The sequence below is a fragment of the Pelodiscus sinensis genome, chromosome 16 (genome assembly GCF_049634645.1).
Source record: "Pelodiscus sinensis isolate JC-2024 chromosome 16, ASM4963464v1, whole genome shotgun sequence".
Lineage (NCBI taxonomy): Eukaryota > Metazoa > Chordata > Testudines > Trionychidae > Pelodiscus > Pelodiscus sinensis.
Window position 1 is genome coordinate 22,413,348 of NC_134726.1, and position 27,393 is coordinate 22,440,740.

Genomic DNA, 27,393 nt, shown 5'->3' on the forward strand with positions numbered 1-27,393 from the left:
GGCGACGCGGTGTATGCTGGGAAGGCAGAGTCCTCCTCCGGTAGCGCCATCTTGTTTCTCGGTCCGGGGCCCAGTTGTGGGAGCAGCGCGGAGAGGATGAAGGGCATCCCCGCAATCGCTCGTTCCCTCTCGGTGAGTGCGGGGGGGGGGGGCGGTCCTGGGGGAGAGGGAGCAGAACGACTAGTGCCTGTACCTGGAAGGGGGCCGGGCGTGGCCCTGGCCTTGCTGTCGGACAAGGGGGCCGAGGGCAGCCCCCCTTCTCGGCCGCAGCGTGGGGCTGAGACTGAGGGAGGCGCGTGTAGGAGGATGGAGTGGAGCCCGCGGCCGTTCTGTGTGTCCGGGGGCAGGGAGCGGGGCTGAGCGGCTGAAGGTCACCTCGTCCTGAAGTGCGAGTCCTTCCCTGTCCCCGGCCAGAGCGGCTCCCTTGGGGCTCCCGTAGGGACCCTGCCCTTCTCTGTGCTCTGGTGGGAAGGCTGGATAGGTCGGGCCGGGCTCCTTGGGGAGCCGCGCAGTGGGCAGGTGTGGGAGGAGGAATTCCTCCGAGAGGCAGCAGGACGGGGTCTTCCTCCTCTCCCCGCCAACGTTACTCCCTATAGAGCCCTTAACCCGGCAGCCTCCCCTTGTTCGTCCGACGGCCAGGCTCATGCACTTTACTTGCCTAACACAAGTCCAGCACAAACTCCAACAGATATTGAGAGAAAGGTGCCTATGTCTGTTGTGAATGGTGGCATAGATGGGCTAACAAATATCTCAGGACCTTAGTATTAGTCAATAATACTACAGGCAGTCCCCGGGTTACATACAAGATAGGGACTGTAGGTTTGTTCTTAAGTTGAATCTGTATGTAAGTCGGAACTGGCGTCCAGACCAGGGAGACGCGGAGCACGCGGGCAGCGGGACAGCCCAGACACGCTGCGGCTGTCCTGCTGTCGGCGTCCTCCGAGGCTTTGCTCCCCGTCTGGAGACAGCAGACCAGGGAGACGGGGAGCAAAGATAGCCGTGGCGCGTCTGGGCTTTCCCGCTGCCTGCGTGCTCCGCAGCTTTGCTCAGCGTCTCCCTGGTCTGCTGGGGCTTCCCCCCCCCCCCCCCCCCCAAGCAGACCAAGGAGACACGGAGCAGCTTTTCTCGCCCCGGAGGACATGGGCGGCGGGACCGCGGCACATCTGGGCGTCCCGCCACTCCCGTCCTCCGGGGTGAGAGAAATCCCGTTCGTAACTGCGGATCCGACATAAGTCGGATCCGAGTAACTCGGGGACTACCTGTACTTCAAAGTAGGAGTCTGAAGATGTAAGTAAGTAACGTCTTGACCACCTTTGCGATGATAAAGCCCATAGTGAGATACTAGCAGCTTCAAAATATGACTCAGGCATGTCACTAAGTGAAAAGCAAGTAATAGTGTAACTTAAAAAACCATAGTAACTGAATGGTCCAAAAATTCTATCAGAGCCTCTATCTGGTTGGTTACGTTTTTTTTAATGTCACTTAATTTTTAAATGTTACACTCAGGTTTTGAGGGGGCGGGATGAATATTTAGATGAAAAGTTGACTCAACATTTGCAGAAGAGGGGAAAAAGTATTTCAAACCAGAAGTTTGTTTATACTTCTTAGTTTGAGGGGTTTTATCGTATGTGGTATGTTCTTGTCATGTCCGTCTCTTCAGTTTGGAGGCTTTCCACGTCTGACTTCTGGCTACTGCTGTACCTTTTTTCCAGTTCTGCGTCTAGATCAGAGGCTCTCAAACACTGGGGTGCACTGGTCTGGGGTATCATGGCTACCAAGAATGCAAGGACTTGACAGAGTGTGCTGAAGGGCTAGGAAGAGGCTTTGCCTGTAGCTTCCAGCTCTTCTTCCTGTGCAGTAGCAACCAACCACAAGTTGTCTTTTTTTACTGGAGAGTCCACCAGGCACCCCCAGACTACTGACCCCCTGCTGGACAGAGCCTTCTCCTGCCCCACATCAGAGCACTTTCTGCTTTCCCTACCAGATGGAGTCTGTGCTAGGGAAGAGGCTCACTGGACCACTGCAGAAGGCTTCCTTGATTGCCACATATTGACTCCCAGTATGGCGTGGTAGATGGACGTGGTATATATAGAAAATTAATTTCTGAAAGGGGCTCAGCTAAAAAATTAAGCCTTTTATTAGTGAAGTTGGATCAGTTTGCTGGTAGATGGCATTCTAAAGGTCGTGACATTTGTAATAAGGAGTTAAGAGAATCTAACATAACATGGAAGTGATGATGGTTAAATTTCATGCAACTAATTGCTTGTGCTCATTACTGCAAGTCACCAGAGTATGCTATGTCGTCAGAAACGAGGTCCCAAGTTGTCTGAGACTGTAGAATTTATGTTGTAATTCTTCACCTATATGATTTTGAATGGGTTTCACCAAGAATGTAAAACTGCTCAAATTAAACCCCCAGGAAGGCAAAGATGTGGTGGTAGCCATTCCGCCAAGCAGTTTCAAATACATTAATCATTGCATGTTCTGAATTATTGCTTAATGTGTTCCATTAGGTACTGTAGTGATCTATAATATGGGGGTAGAAATGTGCTTCTTTTTAATCTTGCTTGATGTTATTCTGTTTTAGAAGAAGTTTTATTCTCTCAAAGTTGCTCCCAAAGTTCAAGCCTCAGCAACTGCAGAGCAAGCAAAATTACATCTACAACCACAAGATCTTGAGGTGAGTGTAAATGATTTTTTTAAACTTTTTATTTGTGTTGGACTGAATCACATCACAAAGGAACACTGTGGTGACAGTACTTTTAATGGATCACTACACTGTAATGGGTCTTTTTTTTTTTTTTTTTTTTTTTAAATACAGATCACAAAATTACCAAATGGTTTAGTGATTGCTTCTCTGGAAAACTATTCCCCTGCTTCAAGAATTGGTGTATTCATTAAAGCAGGTAGCAGATATGAAACCACTGACAATTTGGGAACTGCCCATTTGCTCCGTCTTGCATCAAACTTGGTAGGTACCTTTCCACCGTTTAATTCTTTGAAGATAAGTAAAATGCTGGAATGCTTGAGATATTTTATAGAAACATGCATAATTAAAATTAATCTGGAGTACTAGATTGCTTAAATAACTAATGGCCTATCATTCCATCTCTTGTGTTCTTGGTTCATATAGAACACAGGTGGCTAGTGGAAAAAAAATTGTTACCTTATGACTTAGTTGTCTGGGAATAATGAATTCATGGCAGTTATTTTCTAGTAATCAAAAATTTGTTTCAAAAACCACGCAGCCATTGCTTCAGAGGAACATGGAATTAATGTAAACAAACTGAGCATTTGCATCAGTCTTTTAATGAGGCTATACACAGAATTAATTAAAATAAATTGAATGTTTAGTACCCATTTATTATGCAATTGACTTCTAAATAAAGTTTTTCTTATGAGACAATCTTAAGCTCAGAGGTTGTATTTTGAGGTCAGTTTTGGTCCCTGGCAATCTTGATTAGTGTATGCCCTATCTATGATTTTAGGTGAAACCATCATGTTAGAGTACGAACACGGTTATTAATTATAGTTGCAACTAAAACTGGATGAGTAGTACTAAGTTTGTCTCCTCTGCTTACATGTGTTTGAGAGAGCTATTGTTAATCTTTTTAGCAATAGCATGTTCATTTTTGTTCTCCGGCTATAAATTCAAGATTATGAAAAAAATGTTACTACACACAAGTAAATGGAAAAAATTCTTGGTAAACAGACCAGAAAAATATTTTAATTTTTTATGTTGAATTATACATAATAACCTGATGCAAATGAAATTGTTCTTTTAGTACCTAAAAAAGTAAAATCAGCTTCTGTGTTTTTAAAGTCTACTAAGGGAGCCTCTTCCTTCAAGATAACTCGTGGCATTGAAGCTGTTGGAGGTAACCTAAGGTTTGTAACTATTTAAAGATAATCTGTATTGCTGGGAAAACAGAGGAAATGGTAGGCACTGTGTCTAAAGCTTCCATGTGCAAAATGACCTAAACTGCCAAAAATAAACAAACCTACCCTATGAACATTATACTACATGGACAGATCACTCTGGTGTGATATGTAAACTCTGAATAAGGCATGATGGAAAAGAAATAGCTTTTTAACAATAACTGAATAAAGTTCAACACATCCAAATTCTTCAATGACATAATTAGAACTTGAGTTTAATATAGTTTTTCACTTCTAGTTGAGAGAGTATCCGTATGTATAGTCAACCAAAACTTGCTTTGCACAAAATATTTTAAGTACGCATCATTTTTTTTGTGCTTCATTGTCCAGATCTGTAACACACTTTTGTAGATTTTGGAGACAAAAAAACAGTTATCTTCCTCTACCGCAATTGAGCAAAACTTTAAAGATCGGCTTATTTATAATCTTACAGATGAAAAATTTGCAAGAGGAGTCATGTGTATGTGAATTTTAGAAGCCTTTGTAGTTAAATGGTGGGGGATTTAAAGTTCAAAACCTCACTCGTAAAAGTATAGAAGATATTACTGAATTTTTTAATCTATTCTTGTATTTATTTTATTACAACCATATCTTAAAATTGCCCAGTAGATATTTAGTTAAAAGTACAGTCTTGGCTCGAGATATAGTTATACTTTAAGTATTTAAGGAAGCCAATACCTCCTAGTTTACAATTTAAAAATTCATAGTAAAATGTCAGACTATATTTGAATTGTATATGCCTCAATAGCTACTGGCATTTTTCAAATTTGCATAGAGATGGGAATTTTTTTACATTAGCACTTTGTCTCCATGTGAAGGTTTAAAAGACTTAGTACAGTCCTTTTTTAAACTGATGGAGTTTTTACATTTTGTGTCTGAATTTGGGTAAGGGAATTATATCAATAAGGAACATATGTTCAAATCCAGTCATCTCAACATAACTTTCTGAAATGGAGCTGTGTTTTTTCTCATTTAGTGTAACCTCCACGAGAGAAAACATGATTTATTCTGTTGAATGCCTGCGTGACTATGTGTAAGTATCCACATGTAGTAATTAAGTTTTATAGCATATTCTCCAAGAAACCAAGTAGTAAAGCTATAGAATACCATTATTTTAAAAGGCAGGAACAGCATTACTACTGATGTATGCCCTTATTGTTTACTTTGTCAAAGTATGAATGGTTTGGCACTGTACTTCACTACATATGGTTCTGCTGTATTCAGGTGGGTGCTTTGTAGCATGGAGTTGGACTCTTACTATTGTACAGAGTGGTCTAGCAATATGGTATATCTTGGGTGTGTGTTTGTGCTGCTTTATATTCACTTTTAGTTAAAGAAATCTATAACCAAATTCCGTCATAACTTTGCCTCTTTGTTTCAGTGATACAGTAATGGAGTATCTAATTAATGTCACTACAGCCCCAGAATTCAGACCTTGGGAAGTAACAGAGCTTCAGCCACAATTAAAAATTGATAAAGCAGTTGCCTTTCAAAATCCACAAGTTAGTAAGTATGCTTTCCAATGACCAGCTCTGCCAGTTTTACAAGACTCTACCTAAAATAGCCCAAAAAAATCTCAATGTAAAAATTTTTGTTGTTGTTTGTTTTTCATTAATTTGATTACACTAGTTAATTTTCCAGTTGCCCTTTTGGAGAAAGTCATAGTAATCTGTTTCTGCACAAAATCAGAAATGAATGGGGGGGGGGGGAAGCATGTTAAGCCCATTTAATAAATCAAGCCATTATTTTTTATAACACATTCTCAGAAAGATATTTAAGATTGAATAGATAAATAGCTTCTTGAAGTTGTATGGAATTGTACTACCAGTGCTATATAAAACAAACATTTTCATTAAACTAATCTAAATTGCAGTCTAGTCTTATATCAATATATACCCTTCAACTGAGATGCGAGCTTCTTCCAGGCTATCTACATAATTTCATTCTTGATTGAGACTTGAGCCCTATCCTCCAAGTAGCACACTTGAACCTCTTTAATCTGGTAATCTTGGGAAATAGACTGTGCCAGATTATGGAATTTTCCAGCCCATGGGTATTTGCCTTAATAAGGGTGCTGGGTGGGAAGGAAGTGTTTAACGGATGGGGAGGATAGAGTCTGAAAGGGAGAGAGGGTGCAGGAGCATGCTGGGGTCGGTGATGCAGGGTCTAGGAGGGTCTCCAAACAAGCACTTTGCTGCACTGCCATTCCCCAAGCCTGTGGGGGAGGGAGAGCGGCAGTGCACAGAGCTGCTTCCTACTCCCCTGCCAGGTTCCGAGCCATAGGGTGTTCCTGGATCATGGAAACCCAGATTACAGCGGTTCCAGTGTACTAACTAGTATTCCTGAATTACACTCTGGCTGCGTCTAGATTGGCATGATTTTCCGCAAATGCTTTTAACAGAAAAGTTTTTCCGTTAAAAGCATTTGCGGAAAAGAGCGTCTAGATTGGCATGGATGCTTTTGCGCAAGAGCACTTTTTGCGGAAAAGCGTCTGTGCCAATCTAGACGCGGTTTTGCGCAAGAAAGCCCCGATCGCCATTTTCACCATCGAGGCTTTTTTGCGCAAAACAGTTTACCTGTCTACACTGGCCCTCTTGTGCAAAAGCATTTGCGCAAGAGGGCTTATCTCTGAGCAGGAGCATCATAGTATTTGCGCAAGAACACAGACAATCTTACATTAGATCATCAGTGTTCTTGCGCAAATTCAAGCGGCCAGTGTAGACATCTGGCAAGTTCCGCTTTTGCAGAAAAACTTGCCAGTCTAGATGCAGTCTCATTGTTTTAGGCCATTTAGTCAGATGCCCTGTTGAATTCTGAAGTTCTGCTTCCTACCTGTAAGAAACTGGTATCTTATTTTGAAGCAGTCACTTCTCCTAAAACTGACGTACTGAAGAACAGGCGGTGGTCAAACAAATATTTTTTAAATGATACATCGAATACCCCTCGGTGTGTAACTGCTGTCTTTTCAGTGGTTACACATTTACCTAAATACACACATTTTAACATGCCTAGCAGCCAAACCAGCCATTCCTTTAGACAGGACAGTCCTTCTTACTTAAGGTAACCTGCAAGCCCTGAACACTCTGGGCTGGCAGCAGAGGTAAGGCTTTCCCTGTGCTCGCTCTGGCAGCAGGAGCCAAAGGGAAGGGAAGCGACACAGCAGCCTGCTGTGCTCCACTGCCATCTCCCAGCCAGGTCACCCTGCTTAACTGCAACAGCAGGAAGTTGAGCAGCTGGGCTGGCCTGGGAGATGGTGGCAGAGTGGAACAGGCTGCTGCATCGTTTTGCTCTCCCACTGCCATGGTGACTCTGTGTTTCACAGTGGGGGGGAGACTGACTCCTGCTGCTGCCCTGTGCCAGCATGCTAGTAATCCCTCCCTAAGTCTGTGTCCCTCAGGGGAGGGAGCTTGGTGAAAGAGCTGCAATGGGAGGGAGCAAAGGCTTATTGGATATGTGACTAGTCGCACTCCATCTCTCCCCCTTCTCTTCCCCCTCCCCCCCCCCGACTTTGCTGCCTCTATCCGAGGCAGTAAGGGGGATGGAGAAGAAGGGGGTACTTCAAAGTGGCAGCGCTGCATGGAGCCCAGGGTTAGCTGCGAATCATAGAACACTAGAACTGAAAGGGACCTCGAGATCATAGTCCAGTCCCCTTCCCTCATGGCAGGACCCAGTACTGTCTACCATCCCTGACAGATGTCTGTCTAATCTGCTGTTAAATATCTCCAGAGATGGAGATTCCACAACCTCCCTGGGCAACTTATTCCAGTGTTTAATCACTCTGACAGTTAGGAACTTTTTCCTAATGTCCAACCTAAACCTCCCTTGCTGCAGTTTAAGCCCATTGTTTCTTGTCCTATCCTCAGAAGCTAAGGAGAATAATTTTTCTCCCTCTCCTTGTGACACCCTTTTAGATATCTGAAAACCACTATCATGTCCCCAATGTATTCTCCTTTCCAAACTAAACAAGCCCAATTCTTGCAGTCCTCCTTCATAGGTCATGTTCTCTAGACCTTTAATCATTCTTGTTGCTCTTCTCTGGACCTTCTCCAATTTCTCCATATCTTTCTTGAAATGTGGTGCCCAGAATTGGATACAATGCTCCAACTGAGGCCTAATCAGTGTAGAGTGGAAGAATTGACTTCTCGTGCCTTGCTCACAACAGAGCTGATCCCAGGCTCCAAGCAGCAGTGCCACACAGAGTCTGGGGTCAGCTGACCCCAGGCTCTGTGTGGGGCTAACACTTTGAAATGCCATGGGGAGCCTGGGATTGGCTGACTCACCAGCTGACCCTGAGCACCCTGTGACATTTCAAAGCGGCCGTGCCATGTGGAGCCTGGGATCAGCTGGGGGCTCCCCAGCTGATCCCAGACTCCGTGTGGCGCTGCTGCTTTGAAATGCCACTGCAGTACACTTCCAAGGCAAAGGGGCCCTATTGATTAATCAAACAGTTGATGTAAAAATGCTTTGACTATTCAATTAGTCAGTTACCCGATACTTAACATTCTTGGGCTTGGGGGAAGTGTACAAATATATATAGGGCTGCAGGGATTCATGTGCTGCCACAGGGTGGATTGTGGAACTGGTTGGGTGGTAGATGGCCCTTGGGTCGTGAATTTGAGACCCTGCTCTGAGGCATCTAATACTGATGGAGTGCTGGTTGAAATGGAACACAGTGCCAATCTATTTTCGCAGTTTCTATGTTCATCCTATCTGCACTCTTTAAGTGCAAGCAGCTATCAAATTACATTTTAGTAAGAGTTTCTTCTGTTCATTTTTTAAGGTGTTCTGGAAAATCTGCATGCTGCAGCTTATCGGAATGCTCTTGCTAACTCCTTGTACTGTCCAGATTATGCAATTGGGAAAATTACACCAGAGCAGGTAGGGATGTATATCTTGAGCATTATAGCCACAGTATAAAATCAGATTGACACACTTAATTTCTTTTGTAAAACTATTCCCTCTTGACACCAAAGATGACTTGAAGCTGCATGTTTGACTTATAAAATTATTCCAAAGTGAGACTCCTCCATAGATTTGTCATGTGTTCCCACCTCAAATGTTAGTCTGCACCTGAGGTAGTCAGTCTTTTCCTGACTGTAAATTTAGTTATTGGGTATAAAATTTTCTCATGGCTCTTATGAACTATGATTCCAAAGCCTTTGAAAATGCTCCATTTATTATATATGTCTGGTTTTCTATTACTTATCAGTAGGACACACACTGAAGTGCAGATATCCACGTACAAAGGACTAGTGACTTCCACACATAGGCACAAGATCGTGCCAGTGTAGACACAGCCTGATATGCAAATGAGGCTAAGAGTGGAATATCGCTGAGCCTCATTTGCATATCTATTGAGCCGCCATTTTGTGGAAGAGGCTCTTGCGCTAGAAGGAGCTGTCTACACTGCCCCTTCTTGCGCAAGAAAAACCCTCCTGCGCAATGCCGCTACACTGATTATTTTCAGGAATAATCAGTGTAGTGGCATTGCGCAAAAGGGTTTTTCTTGCGCAAGAAGGGGCATTGTAGACAGCTCCTTCTAGCGCAAGAGCCTCTGCTGCAAAATGGCGGCTCATTAAATATGCAAATGAGACTTGGTGATATTCCACTCAGCCTCATTTGCATATCTCATGTGCTTCTGCCACTCTGGTGAGAGTGCGTAAAACTCTCTCCTGTATGAGATGCTGTTGGAAGCATCAGGACTTGCTTCATTAAGAAATGATATTTGAACAACAGGAACATCTACTTACTTTTAACTGCAGTTGTGTAACAGTAGTTTAATAGCTAAAACTGCAGTTCTCTCAAGGGCACTCAGAATAAACAAACTAAATTTAAAAATCAGGTAGGTCTGGCTCTTTCCAATTTACTACTCGTGTGCATATAGTTTTGAAGTTGTTTTAAGTTTATGCATGGAGGGAAATATGTTCATCATTTCTCTTTGAGGAGATTGCACAGAATTTCATATTAAGAGTAGAGTGTACTTTTTAAAAAAAATGATCTGCACCCTCTAAATTCTGTGTAACTTGAAATTGTCTGTCTCTCTTTTTTGCAGTGACAAATGCTACTACAAGATCAAACTTGATTCAAGGCTTAAATGCTTGAATTTTTATTGCTTGGTTTTTATAAAAATTGAACAAGTTCTGTACATGCCTTATTTGGGAGTGCTTATTGAGAATACTGTATGAATTTAGATGCTCCTGACCTTAGTCCTGATCTGGTGGCAGAACACTTTCCCCTACTCCCTCCCCCCCCCCCCCAAATTGTCATTGGTGAGACTGAGCATATTGGAAACATTTGAACATTTGTCAGCTCTGGTCACTAATATGGCATTTGCTTGATTCCAAAACAAGTGACTTAACATCTAGCAAATAAATTGTTTCAAAAATTGAACTTGTTCCTCAACCTCTTTTCACTCCATTAATGTTGTAGAGCTTCCTGATTCCTGGTAAACTTTGGAAATATTTAAACAGTACTCATTTGAGTCAAGGCAATTGTAGATATTGCCTTTTTAAACTTCCTTATTGAGCTAAGGTATTAGACTTCCAATTCTATTTATAACTGGTCTTCCATGCTAATAGTGACATCCCATTTGCTCTGTGAAAGAGTCTTTAAAGGGTTCTTCAGTATTACCAAAATAGACACCTATAAGGATTTTTGCCACTTAGATTACTCACTTGAAGTTTTTCAGACACAGGGCTGTCTTTTTTAAAAAAAAACAACAAAAAAAACACACTTGTGGAAATATCCTCACACTCAACATTATTATTGCAGCTTCACCAGTTTGTGCAGAAGAACTTCACAAGTGCAAGAATGGCTCTGGTGGGACTAGGTATGTTTAAATAGTGCATGTCTTATGTATCATAGTGTGCATTAAAAGAAGCCTATAGAAGAAATCAATCGTGTACAAGCAGAACTCTTAAAGTACATTTAAAGTACTTGTTAGTCATCTTTAGCTAATTTTCTATACTGTTAATTTACACACCTTTTTTTAATAAAAATATTATATTGCAGGTGTAAACCATGCTGAACTAAAACAAGTTGGAGAACAATTTCTAAATATCAGGAGTGGAGCTGGTTCTTCTGGTGTTAAGACCCAGTATCATGGAGGTAAACTCTGTTTCCTCATTTGTGGGTGGTTTTTTTTTAACTACAAGTTTTGTGCTGTTCTTCTCTTAAATCTTATGCATGACCTAAAGAGCCTAATTGAGATTGAAAACGGTCTTTCTTCCTGTGTTAAGTACATGATACAATGGAGGATCAATGTAAATAAAGGGCAAGACAAAGATGGGGTACAGTCTGGGAACGGGATCCAAATCTTCAAGCCTCCAGTCAAGTGCTTTAACCATAGGGCCATCCTTCCACTACATTCTATAAAGGAAAAAAGCCAAAATATAGTGACACTATCAGAATTTGTGTACTTGAAATAATAAAATATCCTAGGATGTGTGGAAGGTAATGAGATACCTGCAAGTGTTGAAAAGTTTACTTTACAGAAAGGCCAGTAACTGTCAATATATGTTGTAACAAACTTTGAGCATCAGTTCATGTCTTCTGAGGCAACATTTTGGACTAGTCTTGACCAGTTTTATTCCTCATAACAATCAGGTTACTTCTGCAGACAGTTTAAAATGGTGTTGTTAGAAAATTAGGAAATAGTTTAAGCAATAGAAATAACTGGACTACATCCAAGTTAGTTAAAATATTAGAATAAGTAGTCTTTCAGGTAGTCAAAATGTAGATGTTGACTGAGAAATTGTTACCTTGGGGTACAATGGATTTTGTAGCTTTTGCAATAGGGAATCTAAGGACTTGTCTAGACCGTGACTTAAGGTTCAACATGATAGGGTATAAATCTATAGCACATGAACCTGCTGTGTGCTAAATGACTCTGTGGACTCTGTAGCCATGCTATAAGTCAGTGTTTCTCAACCCCTTTTTTTATTAAGTACCCCCAGTACCTACAGTTTTCAGACACGCACAATTTTTTTCTATCATTGCAACACATTTGTTTAAACAACTTAATCGTAGCTGGGCAGGCAATGAAATTTTTGGGTGTAAAAAGAACAAAAATAATAAAGCACTGTAAAACTTAAAGCAAAAATTCAGTTTTCTCCAAATTTCAGCAGTGTTGATGTCCCTCCTCCCCCGCAGACTTCTCTCGATTACCCCTAAGGGTACTTACTGGTTGAGAACCACTGCTATAAGTCAATTAAATGTGCTTTGATAGACTAAACTTGTAGCATGCAATTGCAGATTCTCCATGGGTAGTTAGTGCATGGCAGGCTGGTGCATATACAGGCAGTCCCCGGGTTACATGGATCCAACTTACATCGGATCCCTACTTACAAATGGGGTGAGGCAACCCCGCACTAGCTGCTTCCCCCCAGCAGACCAGGGAGACGCAGAGCAGCTTTTCTCAGGAGACACCTCAGCTTGAGAATAAAGGACTGAGGGAAGTGAGGTGTGGGAGAATAAAACTGAGCTCTGGAGAAATGTTTGGCTAGAGTTTTCCCTACAATATGTACCAGTTCTGACTTACATACAAATTCAACTTAAGAACAAACCTACAGTCCCTATCTTGTACGTAACCCGGGGACTGCCTGTAGATTCATACCCTCGTTTGCCATGTACTAAATTACCACATAGACAAGACGTTAGATCATATTCAGACCTGGAATACACAAGTACATTTCCACTGAATTTGGCCCTTTGTGATTATTTTTAAGTTGTGAACAAGTAAGACTTATACCTTTCTTCTGGTTTATATTCTGTTTAAAAAAAAAAAAAAAAGAGGGATTCTTTCTTTGAACAGTCAGTACTGAAGTCCAGTGGAAGTAGTTGGAACATGATCCTGTGGACTTTAAGATTACCACTAGACTACATTAATGACCTTTCTTAGTTACTGGTTAGCTAAGACATAGATAGCAACTAATTCACATACTAAACTTAATACACTATATTTTTAATTGTAATTTCTTATTTTCAGGTGAAATCAGGGAACAGACTGGTGAAAGCCTTGTCCATGCTGCCATAGTAGCAGAAGGAGTTGCTACTGGAAGTGCAGAAGCAAATGCATTCAGTGTCCTTCAGCATATTCTAGGTGCAGGGCCTCTTATTAAAAGGGGAAGCAATATTTCCAGCAAACTGTTCCAAGCTATCAATAAGGCAACTAATCAACCATTTGATGTAAGCCTGAAGGTTTATTTCAACTTTCCTTCCCAAGAAATAACACATGCGATAGAATTTAGGAAAACGGGTTCTTTCTATTGAATAGAAACAAATTTGGCTAGAAAATATTCCATGAAATATTTTTGATCTGTGTACTATTAATTAACATTCTAGCTTAAGGGGCTTTAATCTCTCCAAGGACAAGAATGGTTTGCTATATATTTTTCTATCACATTGAATATCACTAGTAGCTATTTTGATGACGGAGGAATTGCATAGTCTATCTGTATTGGAACAGTGACTGAAAATTTTGTTCCACAGGCTGCAGCATTTAATGTTAATTACTCTGATTCTGGACTATTTGGGATTTATACTATATCCCAGGCTTCTGCTTCTCGAGAGGTAAGTTGCTGATGAGAATTTGTTGGTTTGATCAAATATTTTGGCTTCTTTTGACAAGGATTTAAATTAATGTTTGCATTATCAGTAAAAGAAAGGAATAAGTCTTGTTTTCATGGAAGTACGGGTACAAAGATAAAATAGCAGTAATGAAGACATTCTTGAGATTGCTGAATATAAGTGGTTAAATCTATCAGTTAAGTGGGTATTAATGAACAAGGCTGTTAGAATGTTAACTATCAGAAACCTGGCTGAATTGATCATTTGCGTTTGAATCTAACTGGGAAGAGTGTGATCACATTTTATGTGGTGTAAGAACTTGAAATAATTTTGGGGGCAGTATGAGAATTAAAGCACAGACTAAATTTTGTTAGCCTACCTGAGTGTAATCCACAATAGTTATTGGAGGAGGCTCTTAATATATGATGAGGTGGTGAAAAATGATCCAATAAAATGGAATATCTTAATGTCGTCTTTTTTTTTTTCTGCTCAAAGAGAAGAATCCTTGTGGGTTGGAAATGGTCAAAACCATTAATGCCAAATGTAAAAAGGCTGCTTAATTTTTGTCCTAGGTCATTAAGGCTGCTTTGAATCAGGTAAAAGCAATTGCTCAGGGCGGCATCACTGATGAAGATGTCACAAGGGCTAAGTAAGTTAAAAATGTCTAATGAATACTATAATTCAGGGATGCTCAGGGGTTTTCAAGCTGCAAATGACTCTCTTTAATGGGTCTCCTGTGGCTCTTTGCAGCTCTTGATATTAAAACACTGATTTAATTAACCAATCAGTATGCTTTTTCTGTTATCAGTATGTTTATGCAGGGTTCAATCCTAAATGTGTGATTGTAATAAAATATTTGGACAGTCATTTTGACTGAGAATGTGAGTATACAAGCATCCTGTTTAAATATGACTATAATAAATGAAACAATCCACACTACTGTGATTCTTACGTAATATTGATCGATTGTTTGGCTTCTGAGCTAAGTGTCACTGCTTTAACTGGTAATAAAAGTGGAGTTACAAGATCACGTGTCCAACTTCCTGTCAGTAAGCTTTATAAAGAGGCTTCTGTATGGCAAGTGTTTCAGCAGCATAGGCAGTTATACTGTATACCTATGTCAGGACTCATTGCTCTGTATTCATATCTAGCAAAAGCAGGAAAGGGTGGAAATGGTACAAATTGCCTGTCTGATTTTTTTTTTTTTTTTTGAGTTAGAACACTGCTCTTGCTGTTAAGAGAATTATAGTAAATTCTTGGCTAGCATCAATTTCTATAGAAACATGTTAAATCAGCAGAAAGTGTTCTTAAAGAATAGCTTACTGACTACTTCTTCATTAGATGTTTGTCAGCAGAAGCTGATATATGATAGCACATGAGTATATAATTCCTGTTTAAATACTTTCCAGATTGCTTTATTTAGGAAATTCCCTGCGGGATAACACTGAGATGATTCCTCAATCAGCAATATTTAGCATGCATTTACAGTACATCTTCAATACAATAATGAGGCCTTGCAAATGGTATTTTTACAATGTAATACATTAAATTGGTGGAATGTGTTTTCTAAGGGCTTTCAAAATATAATCTTGAGAGCCTTATAAGGTAGGGAAGTAATATTGCCACTTTACTGATAGCAAAACTCGCACTGTTATAAGTTCCTGATTTGAAGGCATGCATACAATAGCCAACTAATAATACAGCAAGGTGCAACTGTAATAATTTAAGGTGCAGTTAACCTCTGGGTTCATATTGTGATCTTCTAAATTAAAACAGTAAAATTCAGTTACTAAGGGTGTGTCTAGACTACATGCCTCCTTCGACGGAGGCATGTAGATTAGCCAGATCGGAAGAGGGAAATGAAGCCGCGATTAAAATAATCGCGGCTTCATTTAAATTTAAATGGCTGCCCCGATCTGCCGATCAGCTGTTTGTCGGCAGATCGGGGGAGTCTGGACGCGATGCCCCAACAAAGAAGCCTTTCTTCATCGACACAGGTAAGCCTGGTTTCACGAGGCTTACCTGTGTCGATGAAGAAAGGCTTCTTTGTCGGGGCATCGCGTCCAGACTCCCCCGATCTGCCGACAAACAGCTGATCGGCAGATCGGGGCAGCCATTTAAATTTAAATGAAGCCGCGATTATTTTAATCGCGGCTTCATTTCCCTCTTCCGATCTGGCTAATCTACATGCCTCCGTCGAAGGAGGCATGTAGTCTAGACACACCCTGTAAGTCCTTGTGTTTATGTCTGTACTGCTATTAAAAACCTGTAGTCGAACCAGGCTCAGGCTGTTTAATGGTTGTTTAGATGTTCAGGCCTGGGCTGCAGCCTGAGTTCTGGGACTCTGTCACTTCTCTCAGGATCCCTTTTACCTGATCCCACGTGAGCTGGCATGGGCCAGCCACGGGTGTCTAAACTCTGGGGGTATGCTTACCCTGCAATTAAAGTCAGAAGAAACTACCTGGATCATCTAATTTGACTTTCTATATATAATAGCCACTGCTGTCACCCAGCATCCACACATTAAACCCAACATCCACAATTAGATTGAATTATTATAGCCAACAGAGTCAGCTGCAGGCTGCAAAGAAGTGACCAAATCTTGCATATATAAAAATCTATTTATTATAAGACTGTATGTATAACTTAAAGAAATTGGTATAAAACTTTGCATGATTGCATACAAAACATGATTAAACAAATTATTGTATCATTTCTCATCAGCCAGATGTTAAATCTTCTGCCTTTTGTATGTAGCATTGAATACAAATCTTCCTAATCTATATAGAGGGACATTTCATTATTTTATTTTTTTTTCTTCTGAAGAGTTTTTTCTCCATAGTCTCATCCTTGGAGTATGTTGCTGATTTTTTTTTTTCCTGTAGTTGGGGAGTAATTACAAAAAATTATTTGATCCAAGTATTAGTGGCCCTACTTGAATTCAGTCAAAACATTAATACTATTTCTCAATTATAGTGTATGCCACAGATTCCATATTGGAATAAACTTATTTTTTTAAATAAAATAGTAGAATTTTCATAAACTAGATTGACTAGCAGGGGAACTTGCTTGTGGTAAATAAGGAACAAATTACAATTCTTTAAACAAAGCGTTAGCATTGTACAGAAAACTATTTTTGTTCACTGTTTACATCTGGCTCTGCCTATACTTTTCTAGGTAGGACATAATTAGCTTTAAACCTAAAACTTAAAAATCTGTAATTTTAAAACAATCCCAAAGCTGAAAGTTGAGAACATCTATGGATAGAAAATACTGTAATGATTGTTCTTTTAAATGTGTTTGAAAGTAGCCCAAAGGGGCTTGAAATATTCACATTCCAGCTAGAAGCTGAAAAACTTTTGTTAGCTACTGGGAAAAGAGTAGTGTGCTGAGATACCTACCTTGGGCCCTGATTGAGGTTTCCATTTTTTAAGTCTTCCTCTAATTCATATCTGACCCTTGAAAGTATTCCACAGTTTCCTGATTGTTGCTGGGGGTGAGAGGTCCTCTGCCACCTTACCTCTCTGCTTTCTGGGATTTGTCCTCTTGAATAATTGACTTTCTTCTTTGGCTGATCGTGTTTTAGGCACCCATGCTCATAAGGGAAAGCTGCTCCTCCTGTGTCAAAACAGATTTTAAATCATTGGGCTGAAGTGCCATAAAAGTATCCCAATATTGAAGAATATTCAATATCCTTAGCATTCTAATGCTTCAGAAAGGAGCATTTAAGCAAAAGTGAAGTTAAGAGATCCCAGCTGCACACAACTAAACATAACTTGGAGTTCTAATTTAGTCTGTCTACTGGGAAGCATTGGAAAATGTACTTACTCGGATATTCTCCACATTTTGTTTGACAGAAATCATTTGAAAGCTGCATACTTAATGTTAGTTGAGACTTCAAATGGGTTACTTGATGAAATTGGTTCTGAAGCATTGGCATCTGGTAAATATACATCGCCAACAGCTGTAATTCAAAACATTGACTCCATATCTGCTGCTGACATTGTGAATGTAAGTAAACATGTCCACATGGAATCGTTATTTACAAAATGATTCTGTATAAGCTTTACTATGCATACTTTTCTGGGTGTACAGAATATAGGGACCCTATAAAAAGTGATGCTATGATGCTTACAATTCTCTGCAAGCTATGTCTTTTGAGTTATCTGCTTAGTTTATTGAAGGAAGTAGTCCTTTCATATTGTATATGGCAAAGTCATTATAGCTGAGAATTAATAGCTAAATTCTGCTATTACAACTAAATGCAGAAAAATTCCAGCTAGTACTCAATCATGTAATATTACACTATGGGGTTACCCACTAATGTCAGTAGGGAATACTCCACCTAAGTATGTTTATGCAGGGTTCAATCCTAAATGTGTGATTGTAAGAAACAAAATTAATATATACTCAGTGTTTTGAGATATTGAACTAGTGGTAGTGACAATTATAATAATCTTGATTTCAGAAATGAGCATATTCCATCTGGAAATCTAGTCAGGAAAATAAATCCAGAACATCAGAATCACTTCACAAAGCTGCTATTGCTCATTGGAATGACAATGGTGCCCATGGGTCATATTGAGCTCAGAATTGTATAAATACATAGTAAGAGATGGTCCATACCTCCAAACTTACAACATGAATAAACGAGACAAAACGTGGGTGGGAGGGACAGAGTTCAAAAAGCAGCAAAGTGACTTGCCAAGGTCACTGGTGGAACTGGAAATAGAATCCAGGTCTCCTGACTCTCTTGCTTCAGTGATTGACACACTGAACCTTAGTACTGCTTTTCTGACTTGAATACAGGCAGTCCCCGACTTACATGGATCCGACTTACGTCGGATCCCTAGATACGAACGGGGTGAGGCAACTCCCGCACATGCGCAGCAGCATTCCCGGGGTTCGCTCACCTGGGTCCTAGGATCCTCCTCCTCCTCGGACCGGCTCCGACTGGGGTCCCGCAGAGCTGCCGGGCAGAGGAAAAGTGCCTCCCCACGCCCGCTGCCCCCCCCCCCCACCCCCTGCCAGCAACAGGCTGCCCCCTCCCCTGAGCAACAGGCTGCCCAACAGACAAAAGCAGCCTCTCTGCCCCTCCTCCCCTCTATACATGCCGGGCTCCCGGAGCGCAGCAGCGTCCCCGGGGCTCGCTCACCTGGGTCCTAGAATCCACCTCCTCCTCCTCTTCGGCCGGCTCCAACTGGCCTCTGCCTGCAGCAGCTGGCCACAGGGACAGGGATCCCGCAGAGCTGCCGGGCAGAGGAAAAGTGCCTCCCCACGCCCGCTGCCCCCCCCTCCCCCCGTGGCCTCGCATCCTGCACGCCTCCCCCCTCCCCCCTCCCCCCCTGCCAGCAACAGGCTGCCCCCTCCCCTGAGCAACAGGCTGCCGAACAGCAGACAAAAGCAGCCTCTCCGCCCCTCCTCCCCCTATACATGCTGGGCTCCCTGGGCAAACAAAGACTCCACCAAAACAAACAAAGTGCTGGCCTCATTGTGTTAGCAAAAAAAGGACCCTCCTCCTAGAACCCTGGGTGGTGTGTGGAAATAAAGCTATTAGCTCAAAGCATGGTGCAGAGCTGTTTGGTATTTGATGAGTTACTCCTTTAGTCCTGAGTTTGTCACAGGGACAGAAATAGATGTGAAATCTTCTGAACGGGGGAACAGACAGCAAAACAAACATTAGAGGGGAGTTAACCTTTCCCTATGCTATCCAAAACTAAAAAAAATGTTTGGCTAGAGTTTACCCTACAATATGTACCAGTTCCGACTTACATACAAATTCAACTTAAGAACAAACCTACAGTCCCTATCTTGTACGTAACCCGGGGACTGCCTGTAGAATATATTTGCTACATAAGGCATATGTATAGCAACTTTTTCTAATTCTCTGAAGTGGCCATTTTACTACATTCCTCAGGCTGATATCATTAATCTGTCTGACAGTTTATTAAAAATCATAAATATCAAATCATTGGTGATTGCATAAATCAGTTGAATCTGGGACTCTGGAGCAGTGAGACAAGCTTGCTGATTGTGCCTAATGGAATCAAAACATGGTCAGTGTTTTCTTGCTAATTTTTTTTTTTTTTTTTGTTTCAGGCTGCGAAGAAATTTGTTGATGGGAAGAAATCAATGGCAGCTAGTGGGAACTTGGGAGATACCCCTTTTGTTGATGAGTTGTAGTAGGAAACACAAAATTGAGGCAGATTCAAAGTGGACTTTTTTCACTGTGTCCATCAGTTACATTATACACAAGTCCCAATCAACCTGTTTATGAATTAATGTCAGAATGTTAATCTAGATAGCTTGTGGGCTTGCATATATTGAATAAAGTGCTGAGTTCATATGCTTTGTTTTAATATATTTACCTACTGAAAGTAAGGTATGAATAAATACAGAAACATTTAACATTATGCGTGTGCCTTGCAAAAACTACCAGAGGGTAGTATTGGACTACATTTGTGCTGCAGATTAAATGTATAATTGCCATAATAAATATCCCAGTTATATATCCTTAATATGTTCAAGAACAGTTGTTGGACAAATTGCCATTTGTACCATCTGTATCTTATGCAAATTAAAAGGCTTACCTTTAAAAGCTGAAAGCAGTATACTGCAGCTCTAGCACTTTCCTGCTGTGCCTTGATCATTGGGCTCACAGAAGCATCAAATTTAATGTTCTCTTCATAGGTAGGATTGATGGAGATCTTTCTTTCTTAAGAGCAGGAAGAGTAGATTTTGATAGCAGCTATCATTTTATAAATCAGATGGTCAGATATCCTAGGCAGGCAAGCTAATTGCAAAATCAGTATTTTTAAAATGAACCTTCAGCTGATAGGGTGCTTCAAAAATTTTCTGAAGGTTGAAAATTTGATATGACCATTCACTTATTCCAGAACACTGGCAAACTCTTCAAGCCAAAATGCATCTGATATAGAGGAAGAGGATGACGACGATGATGACGACTCACTGTTGGGCATTTCCATAGTCCAATATGAAGGAGGACTAATACTGTTAGTTGCAAAGTCAGAACTACACCATACATCAACATCTTTATGAATTATAATGTCACATCCAATATCAGCGCCTACAGTAAATGTGTGCTTTTTTCTTTTAAATGCATGCCAAGTTTTTGATATTGATGGAAGTTTATTAGAATCATAGCAAAATGATTGTGCAGTTTTGTATCTAAATCTTTCATCAGAGTCTACATCGTCATAATCATCACTACTGGTCCAACTGTCTTCTTTTGCCTCACTGTCTTTACTTGAAGTGCTAAAAATGTGCAACAGTTACATAGATTTAAAGACAAGCTCTTGTGAGAAGTGGCAAAATTGAAATCTGATTTGTGTATATTCTGCTTGACTTAATTATACAACATGTGCATTTTTAACAGCAAGGGAATATCAATTTAAACATCTTTCAGGAAAACTAGAACAAAGCTATTTCTCTTGCAATCTAAGTTTAAAGAACTAGTCTTCTAGGCAGTCCCATCCTTATTTTCATTGCCTGAACTTCCTCCTTCATTGTTATTGCTCTTGTGCCCTAATCAGGTGTTTTCAATGTTCCCATTCCCAGTTACCTTCTCTAATGTAAGCTCCCTCATTCTTTCTTGTTCCTGAGCTTTAGTCTTCTCTGCTAGAACATCTGTCCCCAGGCTTTAGGAAAATTTTACTGCATAGTATCCCATCTAGCATCAATTAATACTTAAGCCTTATTTTTATTTAAAATATTTTTACCCTGCCTCTATTTAAAATATTTGAGGAGGGTTACAAAAGATTTAAATCAGTAACTGCATGTATTTAAAGATGATATAAAACCCCGAAGAAGGGGGCATACAACCTGCTAAGACACCTCAGGAGGAGGGGAAGGGGGAGACAAACTCAAACACCAATAAAAGCACAGGTAAAAAAAGTGGCTTTAGCCTGGCACCAAAACAGTACCCATGTTAGTGCCAGGTGAACATCCCGCAGGAGAGAATTCTATAGCTTGGTGGCAAAGACTGAGAAGGCCCTGCTCTGTGTAGATGTTAATCATATCTCCATAAGTGGAAGAACACGGAGCAGTGCTTCCTCAGCTGACCTCAATCCCTGGGCAAGTTTGTACAATAGGAGACTTTCAAATACTCTGCTCCCAACTCATTTAGGGTTTTACAAGTCATAACCAAGACCCTGAATTGTAACCAGAAATATACTGGAAGCCAGTGTAGCTGCCAGAACACCAGCATAATATGCTCTGTATAATGAGTGTTAGTTAAAACTTGAGCAGCAATTCCTATTTTTAGAAACTGAAAATATTTTTTACAACTTCATCAAGCCTCATACTCATCTTTATAGAAACTGATCATAGTATAATATTATATTGCTGTATACCCATTTCTGTAAAGATCAAATAAGATGTCAAAAAACTAATTATGCCCTTAGCATTAATATATTTGAAAGACTAGTGAGTCATTAAACTGTTTATCTGGTTACCTGCATCTTGGTAATTTCAGGTATATACAATGATGTAGGTCATCAACTTATATAAATAGGTATAGCTGAATATAAGTGAAGGAGGCTAAGCCAACGTATGCAGAATAAAGCCTTCTCCCAATGACAACTGCCTTTTGAAAAACAGGAGAAGTCTGAAACTGAAATTTGGTGCTTTAGAACAATGTTTAGGCAACAAATATTGGCAGACTTTCAGGTCCATTTTCTTCAAGAAAAGTTGCAGGTAAGTTTCTAGGCAACTGCACTTCAAGATCTTTATAACAGTAGATGACTATTACATGGAAAAGTAGTACTTTTAAAAAAAACTACCTTTATACTTGATAAGTAGCATCCTGGCTTTAGTTGCATTACTATTTCATCTCTCTGCCCCTCATTAGACTAGCATAACCACATTATGAAGAAACCCACTGAAAACAGCATTTGTTTCTTACTCTGTCTTTACAAGAGGCTTTACTTCAGGAACCAATTCAAGTAAATTTTTCCAGTGTTGAGGTACTTCAACAAAATCTCTGTAAACTCTGATTTGTAGAACTGTTCCTATAGGAATATTGTGCAAAAGTTGCCAAAGCTCTCGTAGTGTCCATCCTAATATGTTGGCATGTCCAATTTTAATTAAAATGTCACCTGCCAAGAGGAAAAATCAATAGTGAATACTGTACTGAGTAGTACAAAAATCCTAACACACTATATATATTTTTAGGTATTCAACTGAATTGTGTGGTTACATGACATAACGTTTGCAGTTTCAGCTAAAATGACTATTAAACACTGTTTGAAAAACCAGTAGAATACATGTAAGTTCTACAGAATGTTAGTAATTAAGTGTAACAAAAATTGCACCACTGGCTTATAGGGAGAAATAAAGGGTAAACAAAACCAGCTACTTCCAGTACTTACAAGAAAGAGGACTGACTATTTTAACTGTTAAGGGACTCTAGAAGTGAATTCTAACATTGAAGAAAATGCCATTTTTAGAAAATGCAGCTCTTTTTATGTGCTATGACTATTTACTTAGAGAATTTAACAGGATGTTATATGGATGTAACTATTTGCCCTACAGTGCTTTGCATACATATACAACTTTTTAAAGTGAACTAGCTGGTGTCTTAAAGAAACTGAAACAGGAGTAATTGTTGTTCTATCTTTCAGTGATAACATTCACTAAGATTTGTGTGGACTCATTCCTAACTACTCTACTGCTAGTAGTCCAACCACTGCTTCTCATCAGGGTTGGATTGTCTATCTACTCCAGTATATGAACAATGTCACTTGTTTTAATAATGGCAGTCAACCAGGTGTGCCTTTTCTGATAACAGGGAGTGGTGAATTCATGCACTTGGATCCACATACTATGTGGACCCCTGCATGGCTCCAGCATGTGATTGTCTTTTTCAGAGAGCTGCAGGTCTAGTTCCATCTATTCTTGAGGCATCACCAGAATGCAGCCTTTTACATGACAACTATAAAAAGGGAGATGGGTCCAGTGCTAAATCAAAGCAAAGGACCTCAGACAGAAATACCTGAAGACCTGGGTCAAGTACAGGATCTCTGCTTATGCCCCCACTACCTGCCTTTACTATGAGGAACTACTGTATTAGACTACGGCAATAGCACCCCAAGAATAATGTAGTGAATTTTTTTTTCCCAGAAAATACCTATGACAATATGGAAAGCACACTTGGTCTCATGTATACAATGGAGAGAGTTTTCTGAACAGCCTGATGTTTATTTTAATGATTGTGGCATTGTGAACCTTTCCAGAGTACCCCACATTAATACTGGTCAACTTCCCATGGTAGCAATCAGGCTTTGGACCACCAGCAAGAAATACTCCTTCGTGTTAGTCTTTGGTTGGCTGGAATAGAAAAAGGCATTTGAGTTACATCTGTAACCCCTATGCAGTTTGCAAACTCTGTCCATGCAAGACCTTGTGTTTATACAGTGCAAGCTTTACAACTGGCACAGTAGTACCCTTTTAACAGCATAAACCCATATGACACCAGCCCGGAAAGTTGATTTACCAACACCAAACTATAGTGACTGGTTAGCTGGTTAGCTACTGACTGGTGGCAATCCAAGGTAGAGCGCTTCCAGATGGCAGCATGCTTCCCTATTAAGGGAAACTCAGGCTAGTGTTGTGCTGTAGTTCTGGCATGAGCTCTGCAGGTATGTAAGAAAGCAGTTTTCCATAGCCTGAAGTTTTGAGCCATGCTGGTCATCCCAGTTCTGCATCACTATCCTGTCCCACCAGCTAGTGATAGCTCCAGATAAATGTCCTGCAGAAGTAACTGCTGAATTTCATCTGAAATGAGTAAGCCAAATCCATCTGGTTATAAGACTGCCAAACGTACCACCATGTTCACATTGATTCTTGATGCAGGACTCAGCAACATGTCCTTAATGCTGTCTGGAGCTGGCAAAATATGGATGAATTATGCAATGCCAGAGAAAGAATTATGGAAACTATCAGGGCTGTTCCCCGCTCTGCCACTCTGAGTGCAAAAGGTGGAGGCTGCAAAAATACCTTGCCTCGGTAGGCTCTGCTTACAAAAAAAATGGCTGTAGATTAGGAGATTAAAATCACCTGATGGTGGCAGTCTAAGAACCCTGAAAAAAACAAACACTTGAATTCCTTCCCCAGTGTAGAGATGTAATAATATAGCCAATTAACCAATAAGCAAAAGGTTGTAGGTTAATTCTATAGACTACATGCATCCTCCCCCTTGCCCCTCCTTACCAATACATTTTTTAGCAGGATGGTCCAGCAGCCCAGCTTGTGCCGGGTCTGGGACCTACCCCCACTGTGGCTCCTAATACATTACAATGTAAGCCCAGGGTTAGTAGAATTTAAGTTAGTATTAGGAGCCAGGTGGGCAGGTAGCCCGGTTCAGTTCCGGCTCATGTTGGATGCGGAAGCTCAGATTCCCCTCTCCTCCTCTCCCCCAGACAGGGGCTGCTGCCACCCCACGCTGCTGCCTCTGTATCACAGGCAGCTGTATGGGGCGGCAGGCAGCAGATCCGCAAGGGGAGCTGATTTTTAAACTGGCTCCCCTCACGGACCAACTCCTGCCTGGCACCCCACGCGGCTGCCTCTGAAACAGAGGCAGCAGTGTGGAGTGGCAAGAGGCTCCTTAGGGATGAGGCTGGACTGCACTGGCTGCTGGCCCCACCCCCCAGGGACTATAGTTTAGGCAAGTAGCTGATAAGAAATCATGAGGTTAATTAGGGTTGCCAGATACTTTCACAAAAAAATACCAAACATGGCCCGGGGAGGAGAGGAGGAGATGCGCGCGCACACACACACGAAAGAGACATTGCTCCCACCCCCGCCACATGCGGCAGGGAAGAATGTCCCTAGCAGCCGTCCGTCTGAGAAAAACAGAAAATACCCGACATTTTACATGTCTGGTATTTTGTTTTGTTTTTTACTGGACAGAGGCCACAAGTACCAGACTATCCGGGCCGATACTGGACACCTGGCAACCCTAAGGTTGACTATTCATTTCACTGATATTTAACATCCCTATCCCAGTTTTTCCCCAAGATCTTCCACAAGAGTTTAAAAAAGGAAAGGAAAGGAACTCTTGATAGCTGATCTCTCAAGCTAGGCAGACACACCCACAGGCCTGTTACCTTCCAGGACACAAGAATCAAATCAGCACCTTAAAAAAAGATGATTTTTTAACAAACAACAACAAAAAAGATATCCTTAATAAAGCATACTTGGTTGCTAGGTGTTACAGAGCAACTGAGAAACTGAAACAGAGAACATAGTATCTCTGGGCACAGCTTGGACAGTGAATCGGGGTGGGAAGAGCACATGGAATTTACACAGAGAAACTTGACCAAAACAAAGAAAAATACCCTAATTACATCTAAAAATACATTCCCCTCTACTCATGATCCATGCTTCAAGGCCCAATTTGCTCCCATGCCCAAGATTCCTTGTAGGCATGGTAATTTTGATTACTGCATCTTGCTCACACACAAAGAAAGCAGGCAAGGTATCGATATACAATTCAAATTTCAACAGTCTTTTCCATTGGCTTTCTACCAACACTCACTGAAGCTATCTGAATTTAACCCTTTAGTCACCAAGGCCATTTCTAGACTACATGGCTCTGTCGATGGAGCCATGTAAACTAGTTTACCCGGCATAGGCAAAGAAGTGGGGATTTAAATAATTCCCGCTTCATTAAAATAAACATGGCTGCTGCGCTGTGCTAATGATTAGCTAACCTGGCACAGCACGGAAGTCTAGATGCGGATCTGTTGGCTGGGGAAGCCTTTCTCGACCAATCCCTTATGCCTCATGAAACAAGGTTTACAGGATCGGTCGGCAAAGGCTTCCCCAGCTGACAGATCCACATCAAGACTGCCGCGCTGTGCTGGATCCAGGGGCGGCCCATGACTATAGGCCGACTCAACCATCGCCTAGGGCACCGCCTTCAACGGGGCACCCAATGATGATGTCATGGGATACCTGATGACGACATCACTCCATTGACAGCCATGCAGGCGGGAGCGCTGATCACACATTCCGCCTGGGACGCCAGCTGCCGCAGCCCGCCACAGACCACTCCTGGCTGGATCAGCTGATCATCGGCACAGTGTGGTGGCCATGTTTATTTTAACGAGGCGGGGATTATTTAAATCCTCACTTCTTTGCCTATGCAAGGTAAACTAGTTTACATGGCTCCGTCGACAGATCCATGTAGTCTAGACATACTCCAAGTGTTGGCCAGCACTCCCCCTAGCCATCACAGAAGCCTTAATTTGACCCTAGTTCCCAAAATTCATGTGGGTTTCAGCTGGCATTGAGCAGCAAGAATATTGCTCCATGGGATATCTGCCCAGAATGCTGCATAGTTAAGTCGAACAAGCACTGAGCAATGTTGGCATAATGTTTAACAAGTATTTTAATAGGCACAACAAAGCAGGATGAAGGCACTTTAGATCAGCATGTTTGATTTGCTGCACTTAGCACAAAGTCAATATAATATCCTCACACCGACAATCTCTTTGGGTATGTCTACACTACCCTGCTAGTTCGAACTAGCGGGGTAATGTAGGCATACCACAATTGCAAATGAAGCCCAGGATTTGAATTTCCCAGGCTTCATTTGCATAAGCGGGGCGCCGCCATTTTTATATCCCACCTCGTTCGAACCCCGTGCCGCGCGGCTACACGCGGCACGAACTAGGTAGCTCGAACTAGGCTTCCTAGTTCAAACTACCGTTACTCCTCGTGGAATGAGGAGTAACGGTAGTTCGAACTAGGAAGCCTAGTTTGAACTACCTAGTTCGTGCCGCGTATAGCCGCGCGGCACGGGGTTCGAACGAGCGGGGATTTAAAAATGGCGGCGCCCCGCTTATGCAAATGAAGCCCGGGAAA

General features: G+C 41.3%; 2 protein-coding genes across 7 annotated transcripts in view; one reads left to right on the forward strand and one right to left on the reverse strand.

Moving 5' to 3' along the window:
* UQCRC2 (ubiquinol-cytochrome c reductase core protein 2) lies at nucleotides 1-19,850 on the forward strand. The gene is made up of 14 exons (XM_006123814.4): nucleotides 1-132; nucleotides 2,588-2,680; nucleotides 2,822-2,971; nucleotides 3,824-3,888; nucleotides 4,916-4,972; nucleotides 5,321-5,445; nucleotides 8,720-8,817; nucleotides 10,711-10,768; nucleotides 10,951-11,046; nucleotides 12,926-13,125; nucleotides 13,429-13,509; nucleotides 14,079-14,155; nucleotides 17,364-17,517; nucleotides 19,606-19,850. Exons 1-14 carry the CDS (start codon nucleotides 97-99, stop codon nucleotides 19,687-19,689), a joined length of 1,374 nt encoding a protein of 457 aa, XP_006123876.2. The 5' UTR covers nucleotides 1-96; the 3' UTR covers nucleotides 19,690-19,850.
* PDZD9 (PDZ domain containing 9) overlaps nucleotides 16,907-27,393 on the reverse strand; it is a 17,833-nt gene continuing 7,346 nt past the window's right edge. For 5 of the 6 annotated variants that reach the window (XM_075899459.1, XM_075899461.1, XM_075899460.1 and 2 more), the window contains 2 exons: nucleotides 22,430-22,622; nucleotides 19,750-20,781 (listed from right to left, as the gene is read on the reverse strand). In XM_075899459.1, the coding sequence (XP_075755574.1) occupies nucleotides 20,394-20,781; nucleotides 22,430-22,622 (581 nt within the window). In that variant the 3' untranslated portion in view covers nucleotides 19,750-20,393. Of the gene's footprint in view, nucleotides 17,125-19,749; nucleotides 20,782-22,429; nucleotides 22,623-27,393 lie in introns of those variants that run through there. The other variant, XR_012896158.1, reaches the window with a different exon arrangement.